The 11,516-nt window shown below is 50.7% G+C and overlaps 5 protein-coding genes across 5 annotated transcripts; all 5 read right to left on the bottom strand.

Moving 5' to 3' along the window:
* Positions 1 to 527: 527 nt before the first annotated feature.
* DQ04_00171000 (hypothetical protein) lies at positions 528 to 3,566 on the bottom strand (the record flags this gene model as incomplete). Its single annotated transcript, XM_009308335.1, has 1 exon — positions 528 to 3,566. One exon carries the CDS (start codon positions 3,564 to 3,566, stop codon positions 528 to 530), a length of 3,039 nt encoding a protein of 1,012 aa, XP_009306610.1.
* A 239-nt stretch (positions 3,567 to 3,805) lies between these two features.
* On the bottom strand, positions 3,806 to 5,101 carry DQ04_00171010 (putative acetyltransferase; the record flags this gene model as incomplete). The annotated part of the gene is made up of 1 exon (XM_009308336.1): positions 3,806 to 5,101. The coding sequence occupies one exon, from the start codon at positions 5,099 to 5,101 to the stop codon at positions 3,806 to 3,808; it is 1,296 nt and encodes a 431-aa protein (XP_009306611.1).
* Positions 5,102 to 6,187: 1,086 nt separating this feature from the next.
* Positions 6,188 to 7,123, bottom strand: DQ04_00171020 (putative mitochondrial carrier protein; the record flags this gene model as incomplete). Its single annotated transcript, XM_009308337.1, has 1 exon — positions 6,188 to 7,123. One exon carries the CDS (start codon positions 7,121 to 7,123, stop codon positions 6,188 to 6,190), a length of 936 nt encoding a protein of 311 aa, XP_009306612.1.
* A 392-nt stretch (positions 7,124 to 7,515) lies between these two features.
* On the bottom strand, positions 7,516 to 8,667 carry DQ04_00171030 (TTAGGG binding factor; the record flags this gene model as incomplete). The annotated part of the gene is made up of 1 exon (XM_009308338.1): positions 7,516 to 8,667. The coding sequence occupies one exon, from the start codon at positions 8,665 to 8,667 to the stop codon at positions 7,516 to 7,518; it is 1,152 nt and encodes a 383-aa protein (XP_009306613.1).
* Positions 8,668 to 9,266: 599 nt separating this feature from the next.
* DQ04_00171040 (putative protein kintoun-like) lies at positions 9,267 to 11,411 on the bottom strand (the record flags this gene model as incomplete). The annotated part of the gene is made up of 1 exon (XM_009308339.1): positions 9,267 to 11,411. The coding sequence occupies one exon, from the start codon at positions 11,409 to 11,411 to the stop codon at positions 9,267 to 9,269; it is 2,145 nt and encodes a 714-aa protein (XP_009306614.1).
* Between the last annotated feature and the right edge of the window lie 105 nt (positions 11,412 to 11,516).

An 11,516-nucleotide genomic window follows, 5' to 3' on the forward strand; every position in this document is an offset into this window, starting at 1 on the left:
AAAAAAAAAAAAACGAAGGAAAACACTGTAGGACCCTGCTGCTGCGCTAAGGGTGCAAACGCCCTGGTGCTGGCCAACCGTTCAAGTTACGAACGGCGCTGATGGGGATTCATTCGTTAACATCCTTTAAATAAACTTTCTTGTAAAATATACTCTTTTCAACGCTCCATGCAAAGATTGTTTGGGAAAGGAAGTTTTTATTTGTGATATTCCACACAAAGAACGCAAGACCAGAACATTGCTTTCACAGACCCATAAAACAAAAAAAAATTCCCTTTTGACTCAAACAAGCACGCATACATACAGTTTTTTTTTCCTGTGTGTAACATATTTCTCTTTGCAGCTTTCTTTTGTCTTCCAGCAATCGATTTATGTGTACGCCCAGAAAGCCGGTTTTAAGGCTTCCATTCTTCGTTTGTTGAGAAACAAGTCAAGACACCTCCTTCTCACCTTTTGAATCGACACCCTTATGCAGCAAGAATAGACGAAGGTAGAACATCAAAAGGTAGATATCCCCTCCTCAGCCTTCAAGAGTTATCGTTTCTCTTTGCAGCCCGCTTAATCCGCACCATTGCTCTCACAGCATGTTGGAGTTCGGTGGCTGGACGTTCCCAGATGGAACCGAATGTGCAGCCATTCCCCTCCACTAGCTGGACCGTTCCTCCTCTCTGCTTGTTGCGCACACGATTAATAACACCAACAGAGAACCCCGCTACGCCGTGTACCAGCTGCGCGTCGTATCCCAAGAGAGTCATTGTCACGGGCATTCCATTCACCACCTCGTCGTGGCACGCCGCCAAAAATGACCCTTCAGCAGTATGATCGACGACAGTAGCCTCAAGAGCGATTTGTAGCTGCTTAAACGTCGTATTTGCGATGGCAGCGATATGCTCACTCTCCAACGACCCTGTAAGAACCTTGTGCACAGAGAAATCTGGCATATTATACAGAAAGTCTTCAGCAGAGTATCGCACAGCGCGATTAGGTGCCGATAACACACTTCCCATCTCGGATGCTATAAGAGCCAAGCAGTGGGACGCAGGCCAGACACTCGGTTTAAAGGGATGGTGCACCAGAGCGTGGCTCATTTCATAGTCATAGCAATCAACGTACAAATCATGCTGAGAGACGGTAGTTAGTAGAAGGGTCCCGCGGGAACGCAAAGCAATGGAGTCCATGGCAGATACGGCGCCGAGAAGCACATCAAATGGGCATACCCAGGTTCGATAAAATGATTCATGGTTCGCGTCACTAAGTGTTACAATAGAGTTGGTTTCATCGAAGCCAAGGAGAATGGCATAAGAGCCGCCATTGCCACCATTCCAAACTGCCTTGTTTGCGTGTATCATTGATGCCTGAAAGTTAAATATCAAGCAACGCTCCCTGGGTTTCTCCAGGGCATAACGGATCAGACTGAGGAAGCCTTGTGTAGTAGAGTACACAGTGCCCCTTTCCATGTGGTTCGTAAGCACACTGACACGATCTTTTGCATAGTTGTGGGAATAGTTTCGAGCCACAGTTGCAGCGTTCTCAAGAGGCAAGTGTTCCGAAAGCATAAAGGAGAGATGGAAGCCACTAAAGTTCATGACGTTCTCCACATCTCCGCTGAATCCGAGACGATCAAAAGCGTCAGCAAGGACCGTAACGACATAATTCTTCTTAGGGTATTCAAAGCGCAGCAGTCGTTGCGTAGGCGGGAGAGAGTAGCGTGCTTCAGATAGTATAGATTCCTCGTACGCCTTAGCATCAAGCCTACCAATGATCTTCTGTGACTTGGCGGCCATTATGTAACCGTATCCAATCACTGCTGAGTAGAGACGTGTCACTGGTACATGCCATGTTTTGCGGTATTTCTTCACGTTTACGTCGACCAGCCGCACAATGCCACGTTCCTGATCCAGACCAATGACTATTGCGAAGTGACACGGCTCTGCCCTGTTATCCACCTTAACATTAAGCGCGATGTTAACATCAAACCCTATGAGTATAACGCTCTTTGTCTCCATCGCAAGTTCCAAGTGCTGCAGAAAAACATCATCGGTGATATTCACGGGACCGTCCTCCGCTCCACTGCGCCGGGTCACCAGTACAACACCCAACGCAACTGCATCTTCGATGCCCAAACCTCTCAGAAAGATGCGGTACCAACTGAACGCCACGGATACAGAGACCTTATTACTTCCACCAACAATTGTCGCGATACCAAGGCCAAGCTGCTGGCATAACTTTGTAACAGGAATACCACGCAGATTTGCATCACAGGGATCATTGATACTCTGGCGTCGTTGTGTCGCCTTGTCAAGAAGGGTACTTGTCACAAGATGATGCATCAGCGATAGCCCGAGGATGTGGGGGGCAATGGAAGTGTCGAGCGCAGTCGTCAGAGGGCCACCTGAGATGGAACCGTCTAGCACATTTAGTGGGAATATAGAAGGCACATTCTCAATAAACTGATCACTTATGAACACACGAACAAAGCCACGGGAACGATTACAGTAACCGTCTTTCACGCATAGAGCTCTGTAAATTATTTGTATAGGGACAGTGTGCTCCTGGATTCTAATGCGACCATCCTCAAGCAGGCAAGGTACGCCAAAGCTCACCAAATGCAGTGCCGAATTGAAACTGAGAATCAACGCAAAGGCACCCTGATTTTTAGGTGTCCACTGCGGTGCACTCACCTCAGCGGGTGCATCCTGCTCGTAGGTCTCCATGTAATTCAACTGCATGCGTAGTTCGTGTTGCTCAACAGTATATGGATCGTAGTTCACAATATAAATTGAATGGCCGTCACTGTTCGACAATTCCTTTCGAAACTGTGAGAGCGTCATTATGGGCAACCGCTCCCCCATCCCCATCACATCTCCCACTTCATCCACCGTCTCTGTGTCAAAGTTCGCCACTTCGCAGTGCACACCCATCTGCCGCAACTTGGTGTGACTCGACAAAAATTCGCTTGTTATATCAAAAAGTTCTGCGAGCGTCACGGAAGGGAAAGAAACGTAGTGCAAACCAAGACGATTGTGCCGAAGAATATCCTCAATGGTGATTTGTTCGCCAGAAACGTAGCTGCAAGAAAGTGCAATACTGAGTAACCATGCACACGGAACGTTACGTAATGCCTGAATTTCGCGAGTATCGGGTGAAAGCCGCATTGGCTTCACAAATTCCTGCATCTTCTGTCGCGTTGCCTCTGCTTTCCGTCGGTTATTCAGTGAATTTTGAGGCTCTGAAGTTTCAGCTTCAGGTAAAGTAGCACGTACTGGTGTTCCGTTTCCCACAATCACAGGAAGAAACGAGGCACTCAGGCCGTTAGGCGTAGTTGTTTCGGCAAGAGGACTGGCCACATTGAGGCGGGAACCGCGGCCGATAGGAATCGCTGAAACCTGTCCCGCCAAACTGCCGCTCAGTGTAGCGTGCAGGCTGGCGGGACGGGAGGCGGAGGGGCCGGCGGTGTCGAACGACACAGTGCTGTTACCAAGCTTCTTGATGTCTGCGTGCATCGCCTCCAGTTTGCTTTGGAGCGTATCCAATTTTGCTTCCAATCCTTCTCCCTTTGCCATCATGGACCTTACGTTCAATTCCTGCAAGAAGGGAACACACACTAGTAAGCAAACAGGTAAGACGGTTACTGCAGGACAGTTTGAAACCGAAAAAAAAATATATATATAGATCACATTCCACATGGTCACCCAGACTACTTGGGTAGCACCGCACTTTTTTTTTTTTGCTGGGCGGGATATATGTGTGTGTGTGGAGAAATGTGATAGGATCATTCCCCGCTCACAGACTATTGTCTTCATTCTCACAGCCCAACTGTAACGAGCCACACAACACCCATCAACGCCACCGCTGCATTTACTCCAAACAGAAAACTCTGTGCCCAGCCAATTCCAGCATTAGGACGGATAACTTTCTCATTTTTGTATGAGCGCCATTCGGCGCGCAACCTGGTGTACTCGGTGCTGGTCTCTACGTCCGAGACGTCCACACTACTCTTTGTCCACCAATCAGCCCGTTTCAACTCAATATTGTCCTCGTTCAGCCTGGTGTCACTGCATGGGCTGAACGTTGGCCTTGGCAGCGAGCATTCAGCGGTTAAACTGCAGTCACCGACCCCTTCTTCTGAACTAGTAGATAAAGCCGCATCCACCAAAAAGGAACTACGAGCATCGTCTCGGTGGTGTACAAGAAGAACTGCGTCGTGATAGAGCCCTTCATAGTAGTAGAACTCTGGCATCAACTGCGCACAAGTGAAACCACGCTTTAAATAATAAAGAACCAGCCTGGTATTCTCTGAGAGACAATGTAGCCATACCCCTGCGACGCCAAACCGGTCTCTCTCATTCTGTGTGGGGGAAGCGGCATCATCAGAGCTACAGTTTGCTTCACTCAGAACTCGACTTTGTTTTCGTTTGTCTTTCGCATTCTCCTCCACATGCTGCCAGCCACACAAACGCCCACAGGCAACTGATAGCATGGAATCCCACCAGGGCGTAGAAACGGCATCCTGCTTTGGCGGGCAGTAGTCAAGATAGGCAAGCGGTGATACCCAAATTTTAAAGTGCATGTGGGAAAGGAAACGCTGAAGAAGTAGTTCCCCAATGCCGCAGCGACGCAAAGCCTCATCCACAGCAAAGGAGCCCAAGTATCCGGTTGGTGACGCCACAAGCTTGCCGTCATGCCGCCGCACGTGTGCCAGTTGGCCAATGCAAAACCCAACCGGAACAGTATACGTCGCAAGAGAGTTATAACTTCCCACATCACCGCCACTACCACCACCACCACCACTACCATCGACATCGTCGTCGTTGTCCTGAACACGCGCTGGCATATCCACCCCATCATCATATTCACCGCCAGACAGGAGGGATTCAATGTCGTCGGCTGTCGTGTAGGCGACGACCGCCACGCATGCGTCCGTCAATAGCCACTGGTAATATGCGGCCTCGTACTTGACTGGGAAAGCAGCTCCATGTAGCGCCTTTATTCCCTCAATGTCATGCTGTTGAATGCCCCATCGAACTTCCACGCTCAACGAGGTTCCCACGCGGGATCGGAGCGTCACTAACTCTGGCGCATGCGTATCCGCTGATTGCATGATTAACTCTTCACGTTGTCTCACAAATAAAGAAAGAACAGGACGTAAAAGAATAACACAGCGAAACAAAGAAATAAACCAATGTGGGATGAAACAGAAGCGTCTAACATCAGTCCAAATCAAAAAAAAGATCAGGAACAAAGAGAAAAGGAGCCGTTGCGAGAATACGACCATGTTACAGGTGATTCATCGCCTGCAGCAGCGTTGAATGAAAGAGCAGGGCGAGAGTAGGAAGAGGGTATGAGAAAACATCAATACACGTACAGGAGCACACACAGTTGGGTAGAAAGAGAGTCTGTGTAAGAAAGAGAGGGAGAAAAAGAAAGAGATAAGGCGTTAAATATAAAGCCCATTAACAAAATACAAGGAAAGAATGGAGAGGCGCCAGATCCTCTGTTTCCATTCCTCGCTTGTTATTTCACTCTTTCCCTTCCTTAGCGGTATGACTATTGTCGGACCTCTCCGTGCGTTAGGACCTGCCAGTTTGTTTTCTTACCCTCCTTTCTTCCCACCCCACCCCTCACCCACCCAGTGAGTCAAGGAAGCTGATCATGCATGTCTTCTAATGTTTCTTTCCACTTTATCGTTCACATATGTGAATTAATTATCCCCTCGCGCCTTCACTGCAGACACGCACCTTTCCGGCCATTTCTTGCTTTTTTTTTTGTTTTGCCTTTTGTTTAAATGAGCAACTAAAAAAAAAAATTTCCTTTTGACTTTTGTTGGTGGGCATGTGATCATTTGCTTTTGCGTGTGCTTATGTCTTCTTCTTCCCTTTCCTTCCCTCCGAGAAGCGCACACGTTATTATTATTTGTTTCCTCTCCCATGCCCGTCCTGCTTAGTCCTCTCTACATACACTCCTACGAGCGTAATTCTTTGCTTCGGTGTAAAAGAAAAAAAAAAGACATATATGCAAATGTATATTGTATATATACTTTTTTTTTCTTTTCATTTTTTTATTTTATCATGGCCTTTAAAGTGGCTGCGCGATCTTCCTGTGCCTCCAGAAGCCTTTTTCTCACCCACTCACCCCTTCCATCTTTTTATCCACAGTGATGAGCTGGCTCACCGGCAGAAAAACTGCATCACTGTGGATTAGAGCGCCATGTCTTGGCGCTCCGTGTCAAATATTCAATCGCAAAGAAGCAAATCACTGTATGCATCGCACAGCGGCAGAAGTACGGCAGGAACGAGTCGTACATCACCAACACACCCTCATCCTTCGCAATGCGGGCAATCGCCTGAACAACATTTTTGTACTTCGTTTCCGCAACCTCGCCACTGGGCAATTTACCCTTGCGTGCCTCTGCCGACATACGCACCCGCGCCATCTCAACCGGCATTGTGCAAAACGCGTAGAACAGAGCTGTGCAAACACTGGCCACATTCACAACAAGGTTGTCCTTATACGGAGCCACGCCCTTTCGCTGGGAGCGCAGTGTGTTTTGGCGACGGAGGAGCGTCAACATTTGGTCGTGCACGGCCACCTGACAGACGCCCACGAGAGCGGCGCGGGAGGCGAGAGCGCCAATACCGCGCCAGTAGCCCATGATGCCGCTCGCTGTGTACACTTGCGTCGCTGCCTCGAGTGCGGAAAGCTTCGTGGCGTTTGTTGTCTGCAGCACGAGGCACACCTCGACGGGGGAACTCAGGAAGCTCGCGAAGGCGCCGGAGAGAGCGCCGGCGAGTGCGCGGTCCAGCACCGTCGGCGTGGCATCGCTACTGCCGCCCTTCACCGACATAAGCACGTCGCGGAAGATGGGATAGCAGCCGAGCCGCGCAGGCGCATACACTGCCTGGCGAAGCAGGCCGGACGTCAGGCCCTTGAAAGGACCGCGCTCCCGCACCTTCCACAGGCAATCCATCTGCGAAGAGCCGCTGGGGGCCATCATGACGGTGTTCTTCCACATCTCGAATGGATGCGTGAAAATCCAGCCGAATATACCGGAGAAACCTGCGATGCCGATCGTCCAAGACCTGGGCAGCGGCACATCCTTCGGTGTCTTTTTCTCAGCTGACATTGCCGCGTGGACCCAAGCGAAACCGAATAAGAAGGTCAAATATATTTTCTACTAAAGTTTGAAATGAATTTTAAAAACAAAATAAAGTACAGAAAGAAAAGGAAACAATAAAAAAAAAATCGAATGCTTCATCACGTCAAAATGCACTGAAAACGAAGATCTAAGTCCGCCCAAGCGAAAACCCTTCAGGAGTTTGAACATTTTGTGAATGAAAGAGTTCTGTGTTTTCGGCGATAACGCACACAAACTCTTACTTTTCCACACAGACACACAACGGGAGAATTACCGGAGGTTCAAAGAATATAATTCGCATAATTCAATATATTTCGCCCCTCCAAGTTTCCCAGAAATGAGTGCCGTGTCTACGTGAATATATTTGCAGCACACAGTTGCTATCTCCCTTTCTCATTTCCAGCAACATCACTGTCCACAATATTTCCTCCACCACCCCGGCGGGATGCGAGACTGTTCTTCCCCCGATATCCACCCTGCTCAAGAACCGCTCGCTGCCGAAGCGTTCCCCGCCAGTGATCGTGCAGCTGCGTAGGCGTCCGATCAGGGTGCCACACACCGCGGTAGGCATAGAAGATACTCTCGAACCTGCCGATTCCCTGCGCATAACGTGCAACGCCTCGCAGAATGGCCTCGTCCTCCTCAGGGGTGAACTTGTGGCGTCGTTGCCTTGGACGCAACTCCACAATGGGGGCACAGCCCATGGCTTCTTCGCAGTGGAAACTGCGGCATCCAAATCTCTGGTTTCCGGTTTCCACTCGCTCGCCATCGCCCTGGTTGACAAAATCCCCCACAGCGTCAAAGGAAGCCACGGCACGTGTGGAGCCCGGCAACGCGGGTAGTTGGGCCAGAACATTCAGCGCGTCGCTGTCAACTTCACCGCGGCTGTCGTCTGCAGTGCTGGTCGAAGTCGACTCTTTAGTAAAAACGACATGTCGCTCCTCCGCGGCATCAGATCCGCGTGGACGCTTCAACATTCTGGTAGTAGTCGCAGAGGACGACGCAGCACCCGTGTCTCCAATCAGATCGCGTTCTTCATTGCAGCTTCTACACCGCTCCCGCAGCACCGCACATAACATATCAAGATCTATCTGTGTTTCAACTGACCGAGGGTCTGAGGATTCCATATCATCATGGTTTGAAGGCGCAGACCCTTCTTCTAGTTGATCAATGACACGACGAAGGATAGCGTCGTTATCGTCAATTCGCCGCAGCAAAATGTACAACTCACTCTCCGTCAGAGGCCCCTCCTCTGCGGTGGAGGCAGTGCTAGTCTCTGTCGCACCAGCTTCACTTTGCAGGTGTTTTGTTCCACGTCTCTCTATACACGAGGCAAGCACAGCCGCCGCAATGCCGTTACGGTATGTACACGTCTGCCAGAAGGCGGGATTCTCGTGGACAACGCTGAGGGCGAGTGTCGCCAACACCGCAAAATTGTTGCCGCGGTGTATGTGGTCGCGCATAATATCGTGGAGTGCAGCGAAGTCCATCGAAGGAGTAGCGGCGGAAGTCGCACTGAGGGTGCGCATCATCAGTGGCACGCAGTCACGAAGACTCTGCAAACACCCAGCTGAGCGAATATATATATATATATATATATATATATAACGATGGATTCCGCAGAGAAGTCACGAGACAACTTTTTTTCGTCTATGTGCCCCTTTCCCTTCTTCTATTTTTACACTTCCTTCGATCTGTGTTTGACCCNATATATATATATATATAACGATGGATTCCGCAGAGAATTCACGAGACAACTTTTTTTCGTCTATGTGCCCCTTTCCCTTCTTCTATTTTTACACTTCCTTCGATCTGTGTTTGACCCCTCACCCAGCACCCCTTCGTCAGCGAAGTTCGAGGGGAAGCAGCAGGCAAAACTTGCTCAGCAGCGCCAGTGCATCAGTGTTGCCACCCACGCCATGTTATTATGGCCCCCACACACACACCGTTTGCCACGGCACCACACGCCCCCAGGTCAAAGCTGTTATAAATAAATATGGATATAATTTTATACATACGCAGTGAGCAAAAAAGAGCAAAGACTAACAGTGTCCTCGCCCCTTACTTCTCTATCTATCTACCTTCTTCCTTTCCCCACCACCATGCGAGGGCTTCATATGGAATGACACATTTAATCAATTGTGAAGATGTGGCGGCTGCGCAGAGGTAGTTCAGCCATGCGCTCACGAAGTTTTACCTCCGCCGCCTCCTCNTAATCAATTGTGAAGATGTGGCGGCTGCGCAGAGGTAGTTCAGCCATGCGCTCACGAAGTTTTACCTCCGCCGCCTCCTCGAGCTTCGCAGCTTCCGCCCGTTTTCTCACACGTTCCGCCTCACGGCGTACCTCACGTTCAGCCACAGACGCAGCCTGGCGCTCCTCCTCATCCTTCTTCTCTACACGCTGCTGCATTTCTTTTCGCCATGCGTCCTGCCGCTGCTGCAGCAACCCCAGGTCTGCTTCGTCCTTCACCGAACCTACAATCCCCTCCACCTCTGAGAGATCCGCCGCACCCGTTGTCATCTCCGCATCGGCAGCTTCACTCTCTCCCTGGGCTGCGTCCGCGTTTTCCTCCAGTGTCTTTTCGCAACATTCCTCCTTTTCATCCGCCACAGGAACCACCTCTGTTTCGTCTTTTTTTCCCTCACCTGCTGGCGCTGCTTCCACCGATGCCGCCACCGCCGCCTCCGCCTCTGCCGCCGCCGCCGCAGCAGCAGCCCTCTCACGCTCAATTCGGGCCGCTTGGACCTGTTCCATCATCTGCCGCACACGATCCTGGTCCCCGATGCAGGAGAGCTGCGGCGCAGATGGTGGCCCCTCCGGTTTCTCCGCCACTTGGGGTTGGGGCTCTTCCGCTGGAGGGGCAGCAGCAGGAGACCCCACCCCATTAGGTGCAGTATTCCATGCATCCGCTGAATGGGGTTCGTGCTTTTCGTGTGGCATATTCGAGTTGTTCTCCGCCGTGTCATCCTCTGTGTCACCACCACGCAGCAACTGCTGACGCATGTCTGCAGCCGTAATACCCGTAGGCGCTGGCGGCACGACGCGAAGCACCAACGTCAGCATGCCTTTCCGACGATCAAACTTTGCCTCCACAGGCACAGGCTCCACTGTGAATGGCAGCGTCAATGCACCGTGGTATGGGTGCAAATCACTCCTCGCTATCGTCACGTAAGTACCCTCCACTTCAACAAGAAGGTCTGCTGCGGACTTCACGCCCTCAAATTCCATCTTCACCACAAGGGCCTCCGGAACACCAACACGCCGATCAACTACTTTCCATCCCCACGTATCGGACAAGTCAATATGCCCGCGGTGGACAATTGTGTGCCGCGGAATATTCCCTTCCTTCGCATCATTTGCCACTAATTGGGTTGCCGTCTCGCCGCCGACCTTCCGTTCACTTTTACGAAGAGAAGCCACCTCCGTCGCCGTTTTTTTTTTTACATCAACATCGTGGGCACCCGTCAGTGGGAGTGTCTTTGTTGGATGCGTCAACACCGGCTCGCCCTTGGCAGCCTCAAATGGCGACTTACCCTTCTGCCTGGTGATCGTCTGGTTCTGCGGCGTCCCTAGTGACGCGACGCTGCTGGGCAGGCGGCGGAACTGAAACCCGTGCTGGTCACCGTGTCCCGCGTTGATGTGCTCAACCGCAATGTTAACGAGGAAAGAGCAGAAACGGTCACTTCTGTCAGCGAGCTGCAGTGTATTGGGATGGAACACAGCATCGTACACTGCAATCTCATCCTTGTTTTCGTCGTCACCCTCTTTTTCGTCCGCCTTCGTCACCGATGAAGTCCCTTCCGAGAAAAGCTCTGTCCTCGGATTCGAGATGGACACTGGGACGTACCAGTTACTGTTCTTCCTATCTTTCGTCGTTTCTTCACGGAAAGGATCAATCTTCTCACTGCTGCACATATTAACGAAGACACGAGTGTTTCGGTTTAGACTTCCCTTTTCCGCGCTCCGCGAGGGGTGTTTCACATGATACGACGTCGATGGCTCCAGCAACTCCACGACGAAGCCGGGGCGCGGAAACACAAAGTCAAAACTGTAGTCACCGCCATCCTTTGCTTCACGCTCCACCTGTTGCAGGTACGCCTCCTCCTCGCGACGCGTCTCGGGGTCCTCCATCGATTTCATGTAGTCTTGAAAAAGCTCCACGAACTTTGGGTCTTTCATCTTCTCCTGAATCGTCCTTATCTCCTCTGGTGTCGGTGTGAACTTGGCGCCATTCTCCCCGCCCTTGTCGAAGAAATTCACTGTCTCTAATGGCATCACCCCCCTCCTTCCTTCGTCCGAGTATTGCCGCCTTACTTTCCTCCCCTTTTTTTCTATGTTAATTTTTACCTCCGTCTCTCCAAAGAAAAAAAAAAAAAAAAA

The sequence above is a fragment of the Trypanosoma grayi genome (assembly GCF_000691245.1).
Source record: "Trypanosoma grayi strain ANR4 Tgr_17_V1, whole genome shotgun sequence".
Taxonomy (NCBI): domain Eukaryota; phylum Euglenozoa; class Kinetoplastea; order Trypanosomatida; family Trypanosomatidae; genus Trypanosoma; species Trypanosoma grayi.